Source organism: Cebidichthys violaceus, unplaced genomic scaffold, assembly GCF_023349555.1.
Source record: "Cebidichthys violaceus isolate CVI_PGR_0920_01 unplaced genomic scaffold, fCebVio1.0.p SCAF_9, whole genome shotgun sequence".
Taxonomy (NCBI): domain Eukaryota; kingdom Metazoa; phylum Chordata; class Actinopteri; order Perciformes; family Stichaeidae; genus Cebidichthys; species Cebidichthys violaceus.
This window is the reverse complement of record NW_027176975.1, coordinates 15,814,342-15,835,655: the sequence shown is the minus strand read 5'-3', so window position 1 is coordinate 15,835,655 and position 21,314 is coordinate 15,814,342. Positions and strand designations below refer to the sequence as shown.

The 21,314-nt window shown below is 41.3% G+C and overlaps 2 protein-coding genes across 4 annotated transcripts; both read right to left on the bottom strand.

Annotated features, from left to right (window-relative positions):
• Positions 1-85: 85 nt before the first annotated feature.
• acsl2 (acyl-CoA synthetase long chain family member 2) lies at positions 86-12,119 on the bottom strand. Its single transcript, XM_068702882.1, has 20 exons — positions 12,052-12,119; positions 6,793-7,043; positions 6,596-6,710; positions 6,353-6,417; positions 6,150-6,251; positions 5,368-5,467; positions 4,222-4,400; positions 4,053-4,085; positions 3,793-3,844; positions 3,562-3,635; positions 3,163-3,240; positions 2,951-3,085; positions 2,728-2,862; positions 2,039-2,207; positions 1,873-1,961; positions 1,679-1,795; positions 1,442-1,585; positions 1,252-1,353; positions 1,094-1,165; positions 86-1,006 (listed from the first exon to the last, which is right to left on the bottom strand). The coding sequence occupies exons 2-20, from the start codon at positions 7,039-7,041 to the stop codon at positions 866-868; spliced, it is 2,151 nt and encodes a 716-aa protein (XP_068558983.1). The 5' UTR covers positions 7,042-7,043; positions 12,052-12,119; the 3' UTR covers positions 86-865.
• A 774-nt stretch (positions 12,120-12,893) lies between these two features.
• On the bottom strand, positions 12,894-21,296 carry prkg1l (protein kinase cGMP-dependent 1, like). 3 transcript variants are annotated; one of them, XM_068703869.1, is made up of 20 exons: positions 20,993-21,296; positions 19,897-20,114; positions 19,681-19,804; positions 19,384-19,550; positions 18,823-18,936; positions 17,184-17,289; positions 16,932-16,995; positions 16,548-16,625; positions 16,286-16,380; positions 16,074-16,139; positions 15,261-15,338; positions 15,063-15,159; positions 14,812-14,951; positions 14,635-14,724; positions 14,282-14,423; positions 14,025-14,188; positions 13,807-13,929; positions 13,444-13,506; positions 13,283-13,349; positions 12,894-13,192 (listed from the first exon to the last, which is right to left on the bottom strand). In XM_068703869.1, the coding sequence occupies exons 1-20, from the start codon at positions 20,995-20,997 to the stop codon at positions 13,109-13,111; spliced, it is 2,085 nt and encodes a 694-aa protein (XP_068559970.1). In that variant the 5' UTR covers positions 20,998-21,296; the 3' UTR covers positions 12,894-13,108. The 3 variants fall into 3 exon arrangements, with proteins under 3 accessions (XP_068559970.1, XP_068559972.1, XP_068559971.1); XM_068703870.1 differs by lacking the exons at positions 12,894-13,192; positions 13,283-13,349; positions 13,444-13,506 and having other exon boundaries at positions 13,816-13,929; positions 14,029-14,188; XM_068703871.1 differs by lacking the exons at positions 16,074-16,139; positions 16,286-16,380; positions 16,548-16,625; ... (5 more) ...; positions 19,897-20,114; positions 20,993-21,296 and adding an exon at positions 15,569-15,624.
• Positions 21,297-21,314: the final 18 nt, after the last annotated feature.

The window sequence follows — 21,314 nt, the reverse complement described above, 5'->3', positions numbered from 1 at the left end:
GCCCTGATGAGTTTAAGTTTGGATATCCGCTGCATATTTCTCTCTCAAGTGCAGGAGTTGTTATAGAATTTAAATCACACAAGACTCAGTTTCTAATCTTTATTTCTGTTCAGTTTCACTTCTCTGGAATTAGTCAGTAATGTCCTGTCAGCAAATCTCATAAGCAGTATGTACAGCTCAGCCACTTTTCTTTTTTTTCAACAACTTGCTGGTTGAACCCCTCATAATGGTTGAATTTCAGGTGACGGATCACATGCTCACACTGGTTTATGAAATCCTTCAGAACCGGAAAGAAAAATATGCAACCGACGACCTACGATACAGAATGTTCATGAAGAGCTTATGTCATGGTGAAACGAGGGCCCAACAACCGTAAATACAAACCTACAGTTAACGCAAGTTCTATGAGTAACAGTGTCCCTTTAAAAATCAGGGCAGTGTGAATAAATGTCTAACTTAACGTCTCTGCAGGTTGCTTCTTAATAACCTGTGTGATTTTTATCTCTACAGTTATACAATAATTTATGTATCAGTAAAATCTCCTAGTGAATAACAACTCTGAATTAGTGACAAAGACAACAGCGGGATTGGAGTTTAAAACAAAAGAAAGTGATTTGGTCCCAATCTGTTATTTTTCATGTGAAGTTAATACATTACACATATGTGCAGGAGGTGACTTGAATAAAAACTTCTTTGAAGCAGAATACCAATATTCCAAATTATATACAGTTGTATATGTTAAAATAAGGCACTGCTGGACGTATAGGTTTTGATTTTTTTCCCTCTCCTGGGTCCCTGTCCCATTTTTTGTTTTCCCTTATTGGACACCAATAACCTTAGTGTGTGAATTAGTGTGTGGCGTCCCTCAAAAGGCCGTCTTGCTGTACATGCTTGATATTTGTTCTTGAAAGGTTTTGCGGATGTCAGCGCGTCTACTTTTCAGCGTGGGTGTGAGAAGGCCGTTGGCGATGCTGAACGTCTCTGGATGCAAGTAAAGGTCCTTCACCTGAGAGAAAGGTAAGACACAAAATCACACCAAAAGTAAGTCACTTGCAACTCTTTACCAAGTCCAATGTCAGCAGAGACTCCTCACTTGTTCAAAGGACTTCAGCCCTGCTTCCTTCCCTACAGCTTTCATGTCCTCCAATACTGCTTTCTCTAAATCCTGTTGAAAGACCGATAACAATTTTCCGGGATGCATACAACAAGGTAAAATGGTTATGTTATGAATTCGGGGTTCAGATGACGTACAGGATTCTGGCACAGCTCTTCATAGGATCCCACAAACCCTCGGTCTTTAGCCCAGTCAACAAACACCTCAGGGTCAGGTACAACGATGCCTATGAGATAAGACTGGTGACACAAAAAACAAGAGAAAAAAAATCAAAACTTGAACCACAGCAAATGTTTTGAATACTGATAAACTTAAACCGAATTGTACCTGTAAACTATCTCCGTGCACGAACACCTGTAGCACAGGAACACAGCGCATGTAGACATTTTCTATCTTCTCTGGAGCGATGTACTCTCCCTGGGACAACTTGAAGATGTGCTTCTTCCTGTCAATGATGCGAAGCGTCCCGTTCTGGCAGAAGAAAAGCGGAGACACTTGCTCACTTACAGCAGTCTCAAAGACGATATCTGTCAGCTTTAGGCTGATTATTTTGTCTAATCTTACTGGAAGCCACTGGCCCACGTCTCCACTGTGCAGCCAGCCCTCGCTGTCCAAGGCTTCAGCCGTCTTTTCTGGGTCCTTCAGGTAACCTTTGAACACACTGGGGCCACTTATACAGATCTAATGGGACCAAGCCGTGATAAGTGTCAGTCGATCTGTTGCATGTATAATACGATGGCATAATCAGATCACCTCACCTCTCCATCTCCGTTCTTAGCATAGTAGTTCATATCAGGGATGTCTACCAGCTTCACCTTTGCACAGGGCAACGGAGCACCTACGTGACCTGACAAAGACACATCCACACACCTGCTTAGGACAAGATTAACCACTAAAGCACAAGCAAATCAGATGGCGTCCTACCTGCGCTCCAGTCTCCCGGCATGGAGAAGGTGCAGCCTGCGGTGCACTCTGTCTGGCCGTAACCCTCAAAGATCAGACATCCCAGAGTGGCTCTGAGGAAGGACAGCACAGTGGGGGAGATGGGTGCTGAAGCAGTCAGGGCGAACCGCAGATTACCTCCTAAACTGGCCTGAAACACAGGGGATGCAGTAATTATGTCAAACGGTTCAAATGCAAAACATATTGTGGGTACAAGCAAAATTCTATTTTTGACCTACACCGTATTTTCCCATCTGCATTGACCATACCGAGGCCAAAATCTGTCTGTGTGCATGCTTCTCCAATACACTCCCACAGGACCAATATGCTCTGGGTGAATTTGGCATCAATTACTGGAATAGTTGTGCTCCTCTTGTAAAGTTTGGATACAAATTTGTTGACTATTTGCACGGCTGCTGGTCTACAAATACCACTGTGTTAAGTGCTGTAAAATATAAACAGTGACAAATATAGAGTCCTGGATTAACAAACAATATGTCAGACTGAAAACCCATCTGTAGTTGAAAAAAAATGTAAAAAAAGATTTTTGGTTTTGGGGGTTGGTTTCTGAAGAGGCCTGTATGTCTTTACTGGAGAACTATAGTAAGTGAACTGAACACATGGGAAAATATGATCCAGGTGGGTATAACATGGAGCTTCCAGCTACTGACCTGAATCCTGTTGAACACCAGTTTGTCCCACAGACTGTTGTTACGTACAACGCCACTGCTGAGCTCAGCCTGCTTTCTCCTCACGGCGTAGTGAAGCAAAGCCCGTCGTAACGGAGAGGTCACAGAACCCAGGATCTTCAAAGGAATTAGCAAAAACAGAAAACAGGTTTAAAACATGACCAACTAAGAAGTGCTAGATAATAGTGTGAATATATTCACTTACCTTGTCATAGATGCGATTGAGTAAACGCGGCACAACAGGAAAGAAGGTAGGTTTGAGAGTTTTAATGTCATCCATGAGAAGAGAAATGTCGCCTTGGTAGAATCCTACTCTGGCCCCGTGGCAGAACATAGAGACCTGTGACAGAAATAGACTGAGCTTAGGGTTAACACACTACAAAAAAAAAAGAAAAGTCTGAAAAGAGCATCAGCTACCTGAATCATCCTCTCAAACATGTGGGCAAGCGGCAGGTAAGAGATCGACACATCCTCTTGTCGGATCACAAACGAACCCTGAGAGAAAACGAGAAAAAAAAAAGTGAGCAAAGCACGGGGGAGAGATTACGTTCAGGCAGCAGTTATACGGTGGAGCCCCGCAGGCAATCAAACATGCTGTACGTCTTTCTCTACAGCAGTTAGATAGCACAATCTTTATATGGGGGCAATTAGTTAAAGTACCTTGCAGCGTCAGGGGCAATCAAACAGCCAATTAATCATACCATTAGACACAGCAGGGAGAGGGACAGTTTTGAGACACAGAGACAAGCAGGTGGGAAGTGATGGTAGCTGTGAGGCTGTTCTCAATTAGACAAGGAGGTGGAAGTGTAGACAGACCTCCAGGATCTTAATGACAGAGGAAGTGTTGGAGGCGATGTTGCCGTGGGTGATCATGGCTCCCTTGGGCTTCCCTGGATAAATAAACAAGACATTATTGCAGTGCCCTGCGCAGCAAAAGGAAACTACAGCGGTGCCATAAAGAAAGGTTGTTAGTGGGCACTGAAGGACACTTCGCGAATGATGTGAGTGAAGGATAATCACACTGAGATGTATGAAATCAGACGTTACCTGTGGTTCCACTGGTGAAGCAAACCACGGCCAGATCCTGAGGCTGGGGCGGCTACGGCAGGCAGAGAAATAATATATGAGAACATGGCAACAGGCTTCCCCCACTTATAATTTAAGTGCTGTTTACAAGTGAGTGTTAATGATATCTTATGGGACAGGAGCAATGATAAAACTGTCCTCCTAGCAGTTAGAGGGGGATTAGCTATTTACTGAAACCAGTTTGATGCGGTGATGTAGCAGCTGCAAGATGATAAACTCACCACAGGATCTTTGAGGTTCTGCCGTCCCAGGTCCTAAGATGTGGACAAAGAGGAGTTGTTCATATCAATTTACATATCATCATTGATGACTAAATTAAAAAGGGGACACATTTAAATGAGTCTGCATTATAGGGATTTTGTACACCCCCCCCCCCCCCCCCACACTCACCATGAGTTGCTCCAGTTTCAAAACCTCCACCTCGCAGTTCTTTGCCCTCTCAACAAACGCGTCGCTGAAATCGTTGAAGAGAACCAAGCAGGAGAGCTTTGGAGTCACGCCTGTCTCCTTGTTCTCTAACAAAGCTGCAGCCTTCTCCTCCCGGTCGCAGATCACCAGAGAGATCTCCGCTAAGAACGCCACCAACATGAATAGTAACAAAATAGTATAGTGTGTGAGATAAATCAATAGTTTTCTAATCAGCTTTAGTTGCAAGTGCAGTGAAGCTCAAAGATGCAACAGTCTTTTCTTTTTTTCCATTTTCTACTCCATTAAACTTATATGACTTTGCATATAAAAGATTGTACATAAAATGCATTTCCAAAGTTTTAACCAGTAGTTCAAACTTTTTACAATGTCATGTTTTAACTATAAATATATTATATTAAAAAGCTCAGTTATGAGATGTCTAATAATAGTTTTTATCACTCCCAACCCCATTTTTCTGAAGAACTGGTACTTTCCATTTTTATACTTCAAGTACATTTATCTGATAATACTTCTGTACTTTTACTTTAGTACAGTAGCAAGATTTTTAAAGCAGGACTTTTACTTAGTGAAGTACTTTTACTTTTAGTAAAAATGGTCTGAGTACTTCTTCCATTGCTGCTTTTTCCAACACAATGTTTACCTAATCATCTCTTAGATGTTATAATATGCACACAGTTTGCATTACATTACATTACATTACAGTCATTTAGCAGATGCTTTTATCCAAAGCAACTTACAATTGAGTATCTATCTACACACCGTAGACGCAGCTACACACCGTAGACGCAGCTACGGTGTGTAGCTACGGGAGCAATTTTGGGGTTAAGTGTCTTGCTCAAGGACACATTGACATGAGACTAGAGGTAGGAGCCGGGGATCGAACCTCCGACCCTCTGATTGAAAGGCGGCCCTGCTCTCCACTTATCCACGGTCACACTTATCCACGGTCACCCCTGACGCATGACGCTTAAGTCTCCAAAACAATATTTTGGGAGACGGATCACTGTGTATTGCTCACCACTATGGTTTGATTTGAATCGATATGGGAGGCTGGCGGACAAACCAACAATGACCCGATTAACAATGCTCTGTCTATTATTTCCTCACCCAGGTTGAGTATGTGGACCATGGCCTCCAGCCCCAGTGTGTCATACAGAGGCACCACCGCCATGGAGTACGTGTAGCAGGCCAGCTCTGAGATGATCCACTGTCGCCAGCAGAGGGAGACAAAGCAGCACAGTAAAGACTCATTCCCAGCCGTCACACACTGCTGAGTGAGTACATGTTCAGTTTGATATATAAACATTAGGGAGTAATGTGTGATTATGTAGATCATAATGCATTTCATACTTACTGAACAAACAAAACCACATTTAAAGTAAAGAAAAACAGCACTCTGTGTGACGATAGGTCTGATGGGAGGTTAGAGGCTCTGATGGAGCAGAAAATTACATTTCACTTTCAGTCTACACAGACAAAGATGGCCTTGCCTGACGGATATATTACAAAATGAGATTGGGAGTAGAGCTGCTTCAATATTAGCTGCCCTGGAGACCCACATTCACCACCAGTGCTCTGCTCTCAATATGAATTAAGGCAAACACACTTTCAGTACTGACAAAAACAAATCATATTTTAATTTTCAAAATTAATAGAGGAAATGTGATCCTGGTACGAGTTAAGGGTAGGAGCAAACTCTGTGGAGATGAGAACATCTATCCAGGTGAAATACAAATGTGAACTATTGGGCTGTTGAGAAGTTTAAGGATTTGATGCAAGAAGAATCCGTGCCAGAAAAGTTATCCAAGCGATACTAAAGCTCACGGGTGAAGGAACAAACAAACAAACAAACATCACACTACCAGAAACAGTGTCGCATCTGGTCATACCTCTGGTCTGTTTTGTGCAAATATCCCAACAAATTGCTGCGGGTTCGGCTGGCAGCCTTTGGCCAACAGCCCAGAGCCCAGCACCTGCGCCTGCTCAGCCACCTGAAGAATTGGAGACCCTCAGTCAGCAAACAGAAAAAAGTAACATGACACACTGAAATGCCCTGACGACTGGAGTATTAAAATACTAAAACATGTCTGACCTCAGCGTAGGAGATCCACTGGTAGGGCTGCCCCGACTTTCTGAAGCCCAAACACGGGCTGTTTCCTGGAGGACACAAGACATTTGTGTCACGTCGGTTCAAACATATTTTAACAATTTTAAATGTGGTGTCTGGGATATGCTGCTGATTCACTTCTTTGCCCCTTTCTTTAATACAATTACACAATCAAACATAGAATAAAGTGAAATGAAATATGTTGTGAAAGTGTCCCCTTGTCACCACCTGCAATCCTCAGTCCTCTCTGGAACATGTCAAAGGCCGTCCTGGTGTCATCGTAGTAAAACTCCAGCAGCGAGTCATCTTTAAGAAGAGCCGATCGCCTGCAGCTGGGATCTCCCTACAACAAACACCCTTATCAAACACCTGGCGTGAGCCATTCACACAAATTATGATACCAACAGCGACCGTGAGCCACTCACATTCACAGCCACAGACTGGGCTTGCAGATCACAGGGAGGACGCATGGGTCGAGGTCGTGTCACCAGCCAGTACGCGGTGAGAGAGGCCAGGGCTCCTAGACCCAGCAGAGAGGAGGGCGACAGAGACAGGGAGGACAGGGAGAAGGAGGACAGGGGCAGAGACGGCAAAATACTCCAGAAGTTTTCGGATTCAGAACCTTTGAGTCCAGCGCTGGAGCGAAGTGACCGTAACCACTCCTGGAAATGCATTACTGAGAGGAGAGGACGGAAACAAACAGACAACATACGGAGTGAAACAGGAGGAAGTGATATGGTGCTCACATCACAAACGGTTCAATTTGCTGCTGCTGCTGCAAAAAAGCAGCATCTCCAGCAGAAGGCAGCACAGTAAACGTTGAGCAGACTAAATCAGGTTGACAGATTCACTAAGGTCTTTCAAGTCACTTTTAAAAACATGCAATTTTCCTTCTACATTTTTTTATAATGTTTTCTGATGAGTGTTTGTTACCAGCTGCAACAGTGTGTGGTTGGTTTTATTTCACCTTGTTAGTCTATGTGTGTGTGTCACCATAGCAAAATGCGGTCCTGGAGACACCTACTGTAGCAGGAACTACCATAGTTTTGAGTTCTTTGCCACTTTATGCCCCTGGTCCGATTTGGCGCCACGGCTGGTGTGATTGTTTAGTTTGTAAAATGCCCATTACAGCTTACCAGAGCCGAAGTTTACATCTTCAAATTGCTTGTCTTCTCCACCCAACAGTCAAAAAAAACAAATCTAAAAAAAAGCAGCAAATCCTCACATTTGAGAAGCTGGAACCAGTGAACATTTGAACATTTTGCTTGATTAATGACTTAAATAATTGGAAATCGTTTTCTGTCATTAACGCATCAATTAATGGACTAATCATTTCAGCACTACCTTTATCAGTAAATTATACGTTTACAAGTAGATTTCTCTAATACCAAGAAACTCAATGCATTTTAAATAAAAGGAATGCAATGAAGGAATTGGATACTTTATTATCATCTCAGAATTTTCTGAAAAATAAAATAAACTCGCTGTTTAGAAAATGACAAAAACAAATTCTCATTGGATCAGTCCTGGAAAATAAACAAGTCTTGAGTTTTAGCACAACCATCATACAACATAGTCAACTCTCAACGATAGAGGGAACCAGAGATATTATCTGTTTTTATTCCACACATTCTTCTTCCTCATCACAACCTGGTGCCTACATTACCCACAATGCAACGCAATTACCAGTCTGGGTCCGAGATCTGATAGTGCTAGTAGCGGCTAATGTATCCTCAAGCCAGTAGTGGATATGAGTAGCGGGCTACAGAGGTCTATAGACTCAATTCTGTCTTTATTTCACCTCAGGATTTCTTTTAATTTTCCAACTTGTAGTCTTCCGACTCAAGTGACTGACTCAAGTAACATCCCTTGGGTCCATTTATCAGATTTTGTCGAGCTGTTTTTGGAGTTCCCCAGTACTCCCCAAGACCTGTAAACCTACTTTTTTGTGTAAAATGGTTGGAGTTTCCCTTTAAACCTCTTCTTACTATCCACCACAGTGAACTCTGTTAATTCACTAAATCTAGCTTTAACACAGAATGCCACAAAACCTTAAAGATAATAAAATTAGAAACGTGGGGGGAGTGGAGACACACCAGGAAGTAATAACGATTGGCAAAAGAGAAACAGGCAACGAGGTTACTCTCAGTCATGTTCTGCCACCCTTTCATTCATCAGGGAGGAGCGAGAGAGAATCGGGGTGCGTGCGGTAGTGAGGGGCTGGTGGGGAGATAGGGGGAGGGGGAGGACCCGCTAAGTCCACCCCCATGATCCCATGCAAGAGACTTTATTGTTCATATCAAAACTGAATAAAAGAAGGGAGTGTTGTCCCAACACAAACTAAAAAAACAGCTCATTTCACCCCCTTTAACAAACCACTTCATCTTACACCGGGCACCGAATTCACCTCACTGAATAAATCTCTGCTTTCCCAGATCCACTCCCTTCCCCGAACACCCCTCAACCTCTCACCCACTTTCTCCCCCAGTGCCCAATAAGAGAGGGGGAAAAGAGTGCTATACCCCTCCCTCCCTCTTCAACCAGGCTGCTCCTGCGCTGTTTCCCTTCCCTGCATGGGCAAAGTGATGCCACACTCGTCCTTGGGAGGATCCATAATTCACTTTAAGCATCAATTAATCTGAATTAGAACTGCTCGCTTGCCACTTTACACCTGCTGGAGCAACAGAGCAGCCTGTGATCCCCTGGAGTCCTTTCACTAGGTAAATAAATGAGAAACGAAAAGGGCTTTATGAAATGTGACGCATCAAAAAAAAAAAAAAAAAATGACAGTCCACTATGAAGAGAGCTTCCTGTAACCTCTTTCTGTCTCTCTCCATCGTTCGTTCCTCCCTCCCTCCCTCCCTCCCTCCCATTCATAAGGGCTATTGTCAAGACCTAGACAGGGACCATTGTGCTTCCAGCTTTTACTCCCTGGAAGACATGAGACAATACAAACGGCACACACACACACACACACACACACACACACACACACACACACACACACACACACGAAAATATACTGGAGGAATACAAATGCACCTCTACAACAACATCATGTGGACTAGCGTTAAAACAATAATGGTGGAATTTAAAGTATTTTTGGGACAAATGATGTTTGACACAAACTAAATTTGTTTAAAAATTGACATCCTGCTATGGATATGGATATACAGCATGCAGTTTCTGTATGCACTGTATGATAGGCAGATAACAGATAGCCTGAGTCAGTCTGCATGTCTGTGCACATTTAGTCCAGCTGACAGGCTGAGAGATATTCTGAGCTGCTGCAGTACACTGTGTGGCAGAATATAGAACACGCGAAAACAGAAACCAAAAACTGGTTTAGAGAAAAATCTGGCATGTAAATCAATGATGACTATAACTTTAATGGATCAAACTGTCAAACATTGTTTGTACGGCACATTTTGGAGGGTGCCGTAGAATGCAATGAGCCTCACACAAAGGGAATTATACTTGGAAAGGTGACAAACTAGTAGCATTAAAATGGGAGATTAAAGAAATTGTTGAGGTGTTTAGAATTTAATTTTAAAAGTATTAATAGTAAAATACTCAAATCAAATCAGGGCTTGAATGTAGACTTTGAGAGTTTGTGTGTAGTTGTTGTAGAGAGATATTTTTCCAGGGTTTAGGTCAATAAATGCAAAAGGTAGCTTCATCATAAGCTTTTGGTACATTAATAAGTAGAATGACAGTTTGTCAGAAATGGGAGGAGCTAGTTCAGGGACTTTAAGCTATCTACATTTGTTGCTCAATTTAAAACTTTGGCAGAAAGACTCCGTTTGAGTTTAAATTATTCAAAAAAAATATTCATGGCTGCTTTTAAGAAAAATATATGCATGTTTTTATCACAAGCAGACAGAAAAGGACTGACCTTAATGAAGTTCTTTAAGTTATATGTGTGTTTTAGTTATTTTCCTGTTGGATTAAACTTAAAATAAGGATTTGTTCTGCGGAGCCAAAATTAAGTCTCCTCAAAAGCAAAATTCATGCAGAGAAAAAGTCCATGAATTATAAGAAGAGTAGAGAACAGGCTCTGCACAGTGGCCCACAGAGCTTCTGTAGTGATGAGAGCAATGCTTCCCTCTGACCCAGAAAACTACAGGAGGTGACTTGGGGGGGGGGGGGGGGTTAATAGGGGAGAGAGACGACAGCATTTTATAACCAGCAGCAGCAGCAATGAACTCTGCACACTTTCCATGTGCAATGAGAAGTGAATGGTCTGATCGAGGAGAGAAGGGGGCCACGTGAGGCTGGCGGGGGTGGGGGGAAAACCATCAAAAGAAAAAGAAAGAAACGCTCGGATGTTTTCCGGCTGTGATTCACAAATGAAGCGTGAAGAACACAGACACACACTTGGTCACAATGAAGTTTTTCTTGTGGAAGTGAAAGGTGGTGAAGAATAAATGAGAAAAACCACGCATCCTGCACGTAGAAAACACCTTCCCTTTCCTTCCGACGCTCAAGAGTCTCCCATGAGCCTCGAATTCACTTGAACCCAATCAGGATTCTCACAGACAATGCTACATTTGTGCATTTCTTTTCTCCAGCCCGAAGTTTCATGTAACTAAGCAGCACCAGTTTCAAAACATCACTATGCAGCGGTAATCTTCTACATCTAGCTTTCCTGGCACCACACCTCATGGGTCACTTTTGAATCAGACTGTGTTTTTGTGCACCAGGGCAGATCATCCAGCCCTGCAGGACCTCAGCTGCCATATTGTAGGTCTAGCCTATACACTGTGTCAGACACCTGAGAGAGGATGGCAACGAGCTGGCATGTGGCCATGTGGACAACTTCAAACATGTTGCATGCTCCAGAATATGTAGACATGCAGGTTAATAGTGATACAATACTCTGGGGGGGAAAAACAACTAACAAAACGTCTTTCCTTATCTGAATAGAAGGTCTAAGGATAGACACTGCCCTATGCTGTACATATTGTTAAGCCCCTTTGAGGCAAACTTGTTATATTGCGCTATATAAGTGAAATTAACATGTCATGGAAAAGAGTGTGATTTTACAAAAGAATGTCAGAAAACCTACGGTTAAGGGCTGAAACTTTTCCCCAACCATACTCATCCTCAGCTTGGACCAGGGACAAATATAGGGACAAAATACCACAGGACTGTGCTGTAAGTGTCAGTTACACATGAGTAGACCTAAGGTCTTTTAAAGAATTTGGACGCACACTGCAAAAGTATCAAACAAACTGTATGTCTCTGCACCATGAAGTAATTCTACTAATACTACAGTACGAGAAAAGCACCATGGAGGTCAATATAAGTTAAAGCTCCAGTTGAGCAAAGGCACAGTGCAACAAAAAATGTCATATAGAGGAGGCATCAATGTTCATTAAATGTGTGTTGAATGCAACAATACTGAGAACTGGGCCGATGTAAAGCCAGTATCCCATTAACGGATCATTTAAAAAGGTACATTTCTTTCAAACTTCATGCAACTGTTTGTTAACAGGTTGATCCATCTTCGCAGTGCCCCAAACTCTCAGCTCGGTAGTCTGGACACTCAGCGGGCTGCAGACAAGCTCTTTCTGAACTTGTAGATCGGAACCTGAGCCTTCGTGGTTTAGATACGTTTCTATAGCTGAAGCGACCGTAAACGAGCTGATTGGCTCAACAAAAAAAGACCAAATGAAACTTACCTCGCTAAAACGCAGGCCTCCAATTGCTCCTTAGATTGCGCTACAAAGTTACTTCAGCAGCAGATCCATCGAAATGTGTCTACACGTCAAGCTCAAAACAATATGCTTTTATTTCCGGTCAAAACCTTCAAAACTAAAGCCTCTACTGATGGAAGCTATGTGCACAACCTTGTTAAGTTTGATATATAAAGCGGAAAAAATGACCCACACAAATAATTTAAAAAGAGACTAATTGTGTTTTATAGCATATAACGTTGTATCCTAAGGTCATGGCAAAAAAGGAAATCGGAGAAGGATAAATGCCAAAATTACAAAGTTAACACATATTAATGAGAATGCTAACAGATAATTTTTACAAGGTATGAAAAATGAACTAGAAATTGCAAAATATCCTTTTTTGTTTTTGTTGTTTTCATTTCTCAATTACTATTAGATATTTTAGTTATACAATCAATCAACTATAGGTTACCTGTCAGTTAAGCATCTTTTGTTTCACTATATATTTCGGCCTAATCTAATCAAGTCAGTGATTCTGACTCTTGTCATTTTTCAACGATTCAATAATTTTTACAATTTAATTCAGTTACTCTATTTTGAAGTTAAAATCACACAACTTCCTGTATTTATCTTTCTATCTTTCTGTAGCGTTGACGCTTCTCTGCCGACTCTGACGTCACTTCTTAATTGTATTCAGGCCTTTTGGGGGAGATCAAATAATGTCAAGAGTTGTACAAAAAAGGGAGACTCATAGTGAGATTGCAGTTTAAAGACGAAAGAAAATACAGTTTGGTACAGCCTGTTTATTTATTAGATTCAACAGCAGTGACATCACTGAACTCACATGTTTATGAATCTATAGGGGTTGTACATCAAAAACATTCTGAGATCAACATAGTAGGCAGCATGGTTAATTTATCAAACTATATGTGCACTTACTGATAGTGACTGAAAATATAATGAATTCTTGATTGGAGTAACACTGAGGGCAATGAATCATTTATGAGGACTGAACCTGAAAGTGATGAAGTATTGACAGTTTTTTTTTTTTTTTGTTCCATCAGAAATCATCCCAGTTTGTACTCAGCTCCACTGAGCCCTCAGTGTAATGACCGCATGTACTGCTGTCCAGAGCATCCTTAACCTGAAAGACAGTGTAACAAGGTAAACAATGAGAAAATAGATCTTATCACAAAACAGATAATATTAATAAGCCAAACTGAAGATGTCTTACTTCGGGAATAACTGGAGGGTTTAATGTGCCTTTACAGAGTCCGTTCCAGTTTAATCCTTCAAACCATCTGAATAAAAAATGGAGCATCACAACCTATGAAACCATGTTGCCAAGCACTGGCCTCTGTGATTTTCTCCAGTCTAATAAATCTGTAGTCTTACTTGTGCTTCTGAATGTCCTTGGCCCCATTTCTCTGACTGCCCAGTCTCTCCGAGGGATTGGTCCTTGGCGATGGAAAACAAACAAGAACACACAAATAAATAAACAATGAATTAATACTCCGATTCTGTCCTTCGAGAGGGGATGTTACACCACAGGTCATGTCGACACACCTGTTTTGTTTCTTAATTTGCTTCTATGTGTTTGTGTGTGGGGGCGCTGGAAGAGGGGATAGTAGGCCTATAACATACACAATGGTAGGATGGAGGGAGGTTTTTGTATTTTTCTGAAAAAGCACTACAAAATAACTGTCATTAGCTGTCACATCATAATTCATGGTGTCTAGCGGGGCATATTTACAACACCTGCACAGTTTCTTTATGAGACTGGAGGCACTTTTGCTGATGGTTTTTGGAAAGTCGATCTGATCGATACCACGAATGGTTGCAGTGAGAATCTTTATCGGGTCAGTGTCGCTGAATGGGAGCCTGGAAAGGGAAACAAGAGCCTGTCACCATCACTTCAATCTACAGCTGGAGAAATGAGCTTAACAAATAGGGCTGCATAAAACTGTGAAACCTACCCACCACTCAGAAGTTCAAACACAAAAATGCCCAGTGACCAGAAGTCCGCAGATACACTGTGGCCTTTGTTCAAGATGATTTCAGGTGCCATGTAGCCCGGTGTACCACAGAATGTCCAGGTTTTCTTACCCATCTCCACCTTCTTTAGACACTTGGAACCAATCTATAGAAAGAGGATATGAGTTTACTAACAGTAAAACCCAGAATACTATGACTTCATACTGAAAATCTGAATTTAAGTTTGCAATTGTAGTACCAGTTTGGCATAACCATGCTCATCCAGAACAACATTTTCAGGCTTGACATCTCTATAGACCACACCTCGACAGTGAAGAAAGGTCAACGCCTCAACAACACAAGCCGTGTAGAATCTGGTGCTGCAATCGTCCAAACATCCCCTGAAACAGAGCAGTATGCAGAAGTGCTGGTTTAAGCATGCAGCGAACAAATCAAATGTGTGATGTTGACAGAAGTCAGACATCAAATCCTGCTCAGTCTTAAAATTGTATTGTGATGAAAGCTTGGCTAAAAACACAGCGGTAGGACTATAAATATTTTCTCAGTATGATCACAAAAAGTGCCTTGCATCCTCTAGTCAAAAATACTTACTTATCTTTGAGTAGACGACATAAATCCCCACCAAGACACGCTTCTGTCAAAATGTACAGGCACTCTGCGTCTCTGAAGATTTTATGCAGCCTGTGATCATTACGAAAACAGAAGCATGTTAATGATCATTATGTAATCATAACAATCATAAATAGATAACTGTTGAATAACAGACACCTGGCTATGAATGGACAATGAGCCTCCATTAGGATGCGCCCTTCTCTCAGGATGTGCTCTTGTTGACTGTTGCTGAGGATCAGCTTTTTCTTAAGGACCCTCATGGCATAAAGACATGTGATGTTGCTCTTTAGTTGCACCTGACAGGTGGAAATCAATAGATTATATTAAAGAAACATGGAATCTGGAGGAGGCAGCTGCACGGCGGATCTGCATCATTGTGTGTGAGCTGCTATAAGATCAACCCTTACCAGGTCTACGTGACCAAACTCCCCAACTGCTAGAGTGCAGATAATCTGGAAATCACTTAAAGTGGAAGATGAGAAGAGATCAGCATCCTTGTCAGACCTGTTCACAAGCAAAACACAGGTGAGCCTATGCATTGTGTATTCTACAGGTGCAAATTACATGTAATGTAGAAAATAGCATTGTAGCCTAATGCTCCTCACTTGATTTTGGCTTCAGGGCTTTGCTGCATCTCATGACTGCAGTCAAATACCAACCCACCAATGCCGTCCTTGAAGGTCCTGAAATACAGAAGTACATGAACATTCTCAGAATCTCTGCAGAGCACATCAATTCATGACTAACTTGGTGTAGCAACTGATTCAGATACTATAGAGTTTGGCTATTGACACATTAATTTTTCTTGACTTTCTATAGAAGTCGGAGAAATATTCTTTAAAATATTTTACAGGTTTTATCCAACCACTCATTATTTTCAGAAATTCAAGAAAGGCATTGATGTACGTTGCACCTTTAGTGGAGAGCTCGGCGAAACGCTGGTACATTTATTTTGGTCTTGCCCCAAACTGCTGTGGAGTAAGTTTTCACGATTTATTGCTGATCGTATCGACTCTTTCTTGATATTACTTTGGAAAAATATATATTGTTTGGATTAATCAAATATAACTGAGACCTCTGTCTGCATTATTATATGATTCTTTTGATTATTATCTTTGACAACATTTTATATTCACAAATTCTTCTGTATATATCAAACAATACATTCCCTCTATCTGAACAAAAGAAGTTGTCAAAACATATCAAACCACTGGAAGCTTTACAAGATATTTATTTAACTTTTGTATATATCTTTTTTTATTACAACCTTTGGTCCCTCTGGCTGTAAGTTGTATACACAAGGTGTTGTAAAGTGGTTGTATAATTGTCTCAATATAGTCGGTAAAGAATATAAATAAAAATAATCAGTTATTGCTGTCTATGCAGGGAATTTTTATTAAGACAAAATATTGACTTACTCCCGGTCTATGACCAAGCATGAAACTTCACCAGCAGCAATAATATTCACAGTCCGAACATCCTCTCTAAAGACAGAGTGAAGAAGAAAATCATAATAATGTTACCAATGCAAATCATTGATATTATGTTGGCACAAATGTCAGTTTTCACCATCACGTGCTCCTGTACCCTATGCACAATGTCCTCTGAAAGTGCATTATTTTTGCCTTACCCCCACAGAGCTTTCTCTCCAAACCACTGTCTCTCAGAGAGCTTAGAAAGAACAACCTGCTCTTCATGGCCTGGCTTATTCTCTGTCACTTTCACCTGGCAAGCACAAAAGAGAGAGGTAATGTAAAAGAGGTAATGCACCAAAGTCAATTATCACCATTATAATACAATTCCTAAAGCTGCGCTGACATTTTGTCCTCCACAGTCTAAATCTTTTTCTCTCTGAAAGCCTCATCTCATAGGCAGAGAGCATGCAACTTTACCTGGCCTTTGCTAATGATGTAAAAGGTGTCTCCTGTGGCCCCTTGTCGAATGATGTAGTCACCTTCAGTGTAGTGTGTCTGTGGAACATAAATGACAGACAGAGGAAAAGAAAGCTAGGAAAAGAACCAACAGTATATTACAGAAAAAAAGATGAGGGCCAGTAACAATGAAGGACTAATTATGATTCTACTCCAGCACCTTCTTGATAACTGATGCAAAACAAAGACAGCTGAAAAAAAATAAATTGGGGCCTCGCCTGTAAAATATCATGTTTACACGCGTTCCGTCTGTGTGCACACAAAATCTATCAGCTGGATTCTGTTTGAACGACGAGTGATGGTTACACAAAGCCGTGCTTCAGATTTTAAGAACTTAATCTGTACCTCCTCCATGAGATCAGACATTTTCATGATGACATCCTCTGGCAACGACTGGAGGAAGGGAACGCTGCAGACACAATGGAAGGGTTGAAAAGGGTTTAATTTTTCCCCCAGAAACATTTCATCAGTGTTAAAGGCCTAAATGCAGCATCGTGGCAACTGACAAACAACGTGACCCTGGTGATGTTACTAGAATACAAAGCAGCTTTCCGGGCATGCTCTGTGTCAAATGAAGTGTATCGGCCCGATGTTCACCTGATAAGCAGCTCCATTGAATGAGAAAGGCTGTTGAGACCACTCTGCATAAGAATAGTCTGGTAGCTCTTGCGGTCAATAACCCACAGCTTGCTGTTCGTTTGCGCTGCAGTTCAAAAGACAGAGGAACTGATCAAGGTTGTGACGGTGACACTGGAGCTCAGGTGGAAACACAATCAAGAAGCAAGTATTGAAACAGCTCTCAAAGATGTATGTAGTTTGTGATGGATGTGGATTGAATGCAGGATCAGCTACAGCCTAGAGAGCAGACTGTAAGAAGGCCAGGACTCTATTAGAAGTCATGTAGAATAAAAAGAAATGGAAGTGCTTATTTTCGGGAGTTTTAATATAAATCTAATCTGATTTCCTTAACTTTTATCACTCTTTCTTTATAAATGAGCTGTAAAGAGGGTGTTTTAAATTAATAATGACCCATATTGATTGGTTCAGTGAAGCTTCCTGCAAACGGAAGTAGACGTTCTCTCGACGGTGTAATTAGATCAACTATCTGATAATATGGTGAAGCCCTGAAATCTCAATTTCCCCCATTTGGATATGCCCCATTGGTTTTCACTTAAGTGCCATATGACACTTAATTCAGGGCTATTGCTTTATTTGGATCTGAATGCTGTGCAAGATGTTTTTAAGAAGCAAAACATTTCTCTCAATAGAGGAGTTTTCTGACATTTTCTGCAATATATAATTTGCTGCCACTTCTTTGACCTGATGATGAAGCCCCATTTTCACCTGGACCTTTATCGCTGTCACAATGAAAGAGACCACATGAGGAAAACGCTATTGATGGTCTCAGATGGCACCAATGAAAAAAAGTAATTTCAGGCCAGAGAGGAGATAAATACAGTGGGCCCTGAATGGATCAGAGGGAACAGCTGACAGAAAGGGACATGGTGAAACGACAACATGAGCTGAGCATTGTTACTAGAGAGCAGATATACTGTAGAGTAAAAACTGTTAATTGGAAAGGCTGACTGCTCGCAGGACAAAGAAAGCAGTACAAAAAAGGAATGAGATGCTTAGAGACCAAACAAGGTAAATAATATATAAAAATATATTTTTTTTCAATTTAAGATGATTCTGGCCATCTCCATAGTATATTTATTTGTAAGTTTTTCTCAGGTCAGACAAAGTTTTCTCACAGACTCTGTGATCAGATGCTGGGAGAAACAATTACAGCACTTTTCCTATTTTCCAAAAAAAGATATATTATTATATATATTCTTGCATCAGAAATGCAATGTATATATATGCTCCAACCATGAGACAAAAACTATGTCTTATTTGTAACGGTTCGTGTGTGCATATTGTATTGCAGGGAGGAGATGTGGGAGGGAGACTGCTGGGCTATGCAGTAAAGCAGAACATGTTATAATTCCCCACATGTCTGAGAAAAAAAAACTTTGAAGCTGTAGTGTTGTCTAAGATCTCAAAAGGTCTTTGATTTTAGATTCCAAAGACGTCTGTCTTAGACCGTCTTAGACCACTGGCAGAAAAATGTCTGCTAGTGATATTCTCTCAAACAGCAATTCTTTATATCCTTACCACCAGTGTATTTTGGTGCGACAGATCTCCATCGATATATGGATGCAAATATAAAACCAAGAACACAATGCTTTGATACCTGAGACAGAGTGGGTGTGGGTGCAGTTGTAGAAGAGGGCCAGCTCCCCAAACATGTCTTCTGGCTCAATTGTGAGAAGCTTAAGTCCGTCTTTTGTCAATTCTAGCTGTCCTTCTGTTAATAAACACACACTCAGTGAAAAATAGTGAGCAGCCACTCTCCATTAGCATGACACATCACAAATGCAGCCAGGATTTCTGAAGACAATCCAGCACTGTTAAACTCTGCAACCACCTCAGAGCAGAGCCCCTTTTCTCCTTGCCTTTTGTATCAAGTTGACATTTCAACACTAAAAAAACATCAATACGGGTCACTCGTTATCCTAAGTGCCTCCTCTTTTCTTGCTCAAACATGCAGTTCTCCCATCGCTGTGTTTGAGTGCAGTGTCAAATAACTATCTAATTGCATTGTGAACTAGCAGTAAGAAAATAGATATACAGAGACAAGAAAATACTAATCATTTTATCGGACTGTTCTCAAGCACCTGCCATCTCAAGGAAATGTTATTAAAAGCCCTCAAGCATGATTAATGCTAGCAATTGTAAGAAGAAAATGATTTACCTTCTAAAACATAGGCCTGAGCACCGTTGGCCCCCTCCTGAATGACATAACAGCCTTGATTGATGGTGGTGGGATACATACAGGCTATGATGGTTCTGATTTCTCCTTCGTCAAGGTTCCTCAACAAGTCATTCTTCAAAAATGATGACTGGATCAACCTCTGAGACCTGAGGGAACAAAGGGATAAAGGGAAAAAGGTTGGAAATGTTTATCAATTCTAAGTAATGCAGAAAGCAGAAACATTGAACACTGAACAGCCTTGAACATTTGAGAGACATGTTTTCAGTGATAGCTTACTCCTGGCTTTTGTCACAGCTTCTGTGTGAAACCATGGCGAGAGTCACCGGGTCCAGAGTGAAAGGCTCAGAAATTACTGTTTTTCTATTGGCTCGCTGCAAGTCCTCACTTTGAGCTGAGCAAGCTACAGGAAAAAAGCAGACACACACAATAAGACAGGTTTAAGGCTTGCGCTACCTGTTGAGACTTTAATTAAACTATGGCTTTTATAAGCACCATGTTCTGTATCTGCACTGGCTGTAGAGGATCCTGGGAGGGAGACAGTGGCTCTGTAGCGATCCAGTTCTTCCTGCAGTCTCCGGATGAGTTCATCCTTTGTATCCAACTCCAACTCTAACTCATCTATTAGTGTGTCCCTCTGACGGAGCTCCTCAATCTTTAATTGCAGGGCAAATTGGAGGTCCCGAAGTGTACCCATTATCTCCAAACACCAGCTGACAAAACACAGCAAAAATATATCTCTTTTTACACACAAATAAATACATTATTAAGTGGATCCAACTACCCACATTTCTGTCTGATCTTGAGTTGCAGTGATTCCCCCTTTGTAGCTAATCTCAGTTAACTCAAAGCTAGACAGCCATCTGCATCTCTTCCTGTGATTAGATCAGTGTCAGTATTATTAATAATATAAACGGGGAATCAATAAGGTATAAAGGCTTTTACTGGAGAGTTTGATATGCTTCTTAAACATATACCCATACGTGCTTGACATAATAAATAGATAGATAGATAGATAGATAGATAGATAGATAGATAGATAGATAGATAGATAGATAGATAGATAGATAGCTGCCTATAAATATTTGATTAGATGAAAAATGTTTGATGGCAATTATTTTCGATAGGCTGAATAGTAACAAAACATGCTTAAGTATATTCCAAAGACACAGTTTCCAGTGCAATAAAAAAGAAGACTATAAATGTGTCTTTGCTCAATGAGCTTGCAGTACTTGATTCAAGGACACTTAACACAAATACGAGACAACAAAGGACAATAAAGTAGCGGTGCCATAGTAGACTAAAACAGATAAAACAACTAAGATTAATACAAGGTCATTATAGACTCACTATTAAGTCACACACACTTTGTGTCCCTGCAAGAATAAAACGTGGATTGTTTTTTTCCGTTTAGGGTCGCAAACGCGCTCAGTCATACGCCCTGATAAATAGCCTTTTAAATATACGAATGAGTTGGTAAAATGTGACAACAGCGATGTTTTCTGATAGATTAAACACACATGTATGATATGTCCTGACAAATATAATGTCGAACTGTCTTCCACATCTCACACACAAAAAGATCACTTACCACATGCAGCCCGTCAGCCAATGTGGAAGTCTTTCTCACTTGTCCTGAATATGTTTGTCCCTGTTAAGCAGCAGACAGCCCATTCGACAGGTGCAGAGCTCCTCTGTACCCACCCAAGTAAAAGATGCTCCTCTCCTGCACGGGGCTGGCCAGGGCTGGGCACAGACAGCAGGCAATCACATGACCCAGACAGTGGAGACCATTCGGGAGGCTGTAATGAGAAACGCATGGACTGGATCCCAATTGGGTCAGAGGGTCTTTGGGGTATTTCCGAGCCCCGGGGATAGGTAGGTCTCCGACAAACTGAGCGGTGAGCATCAAT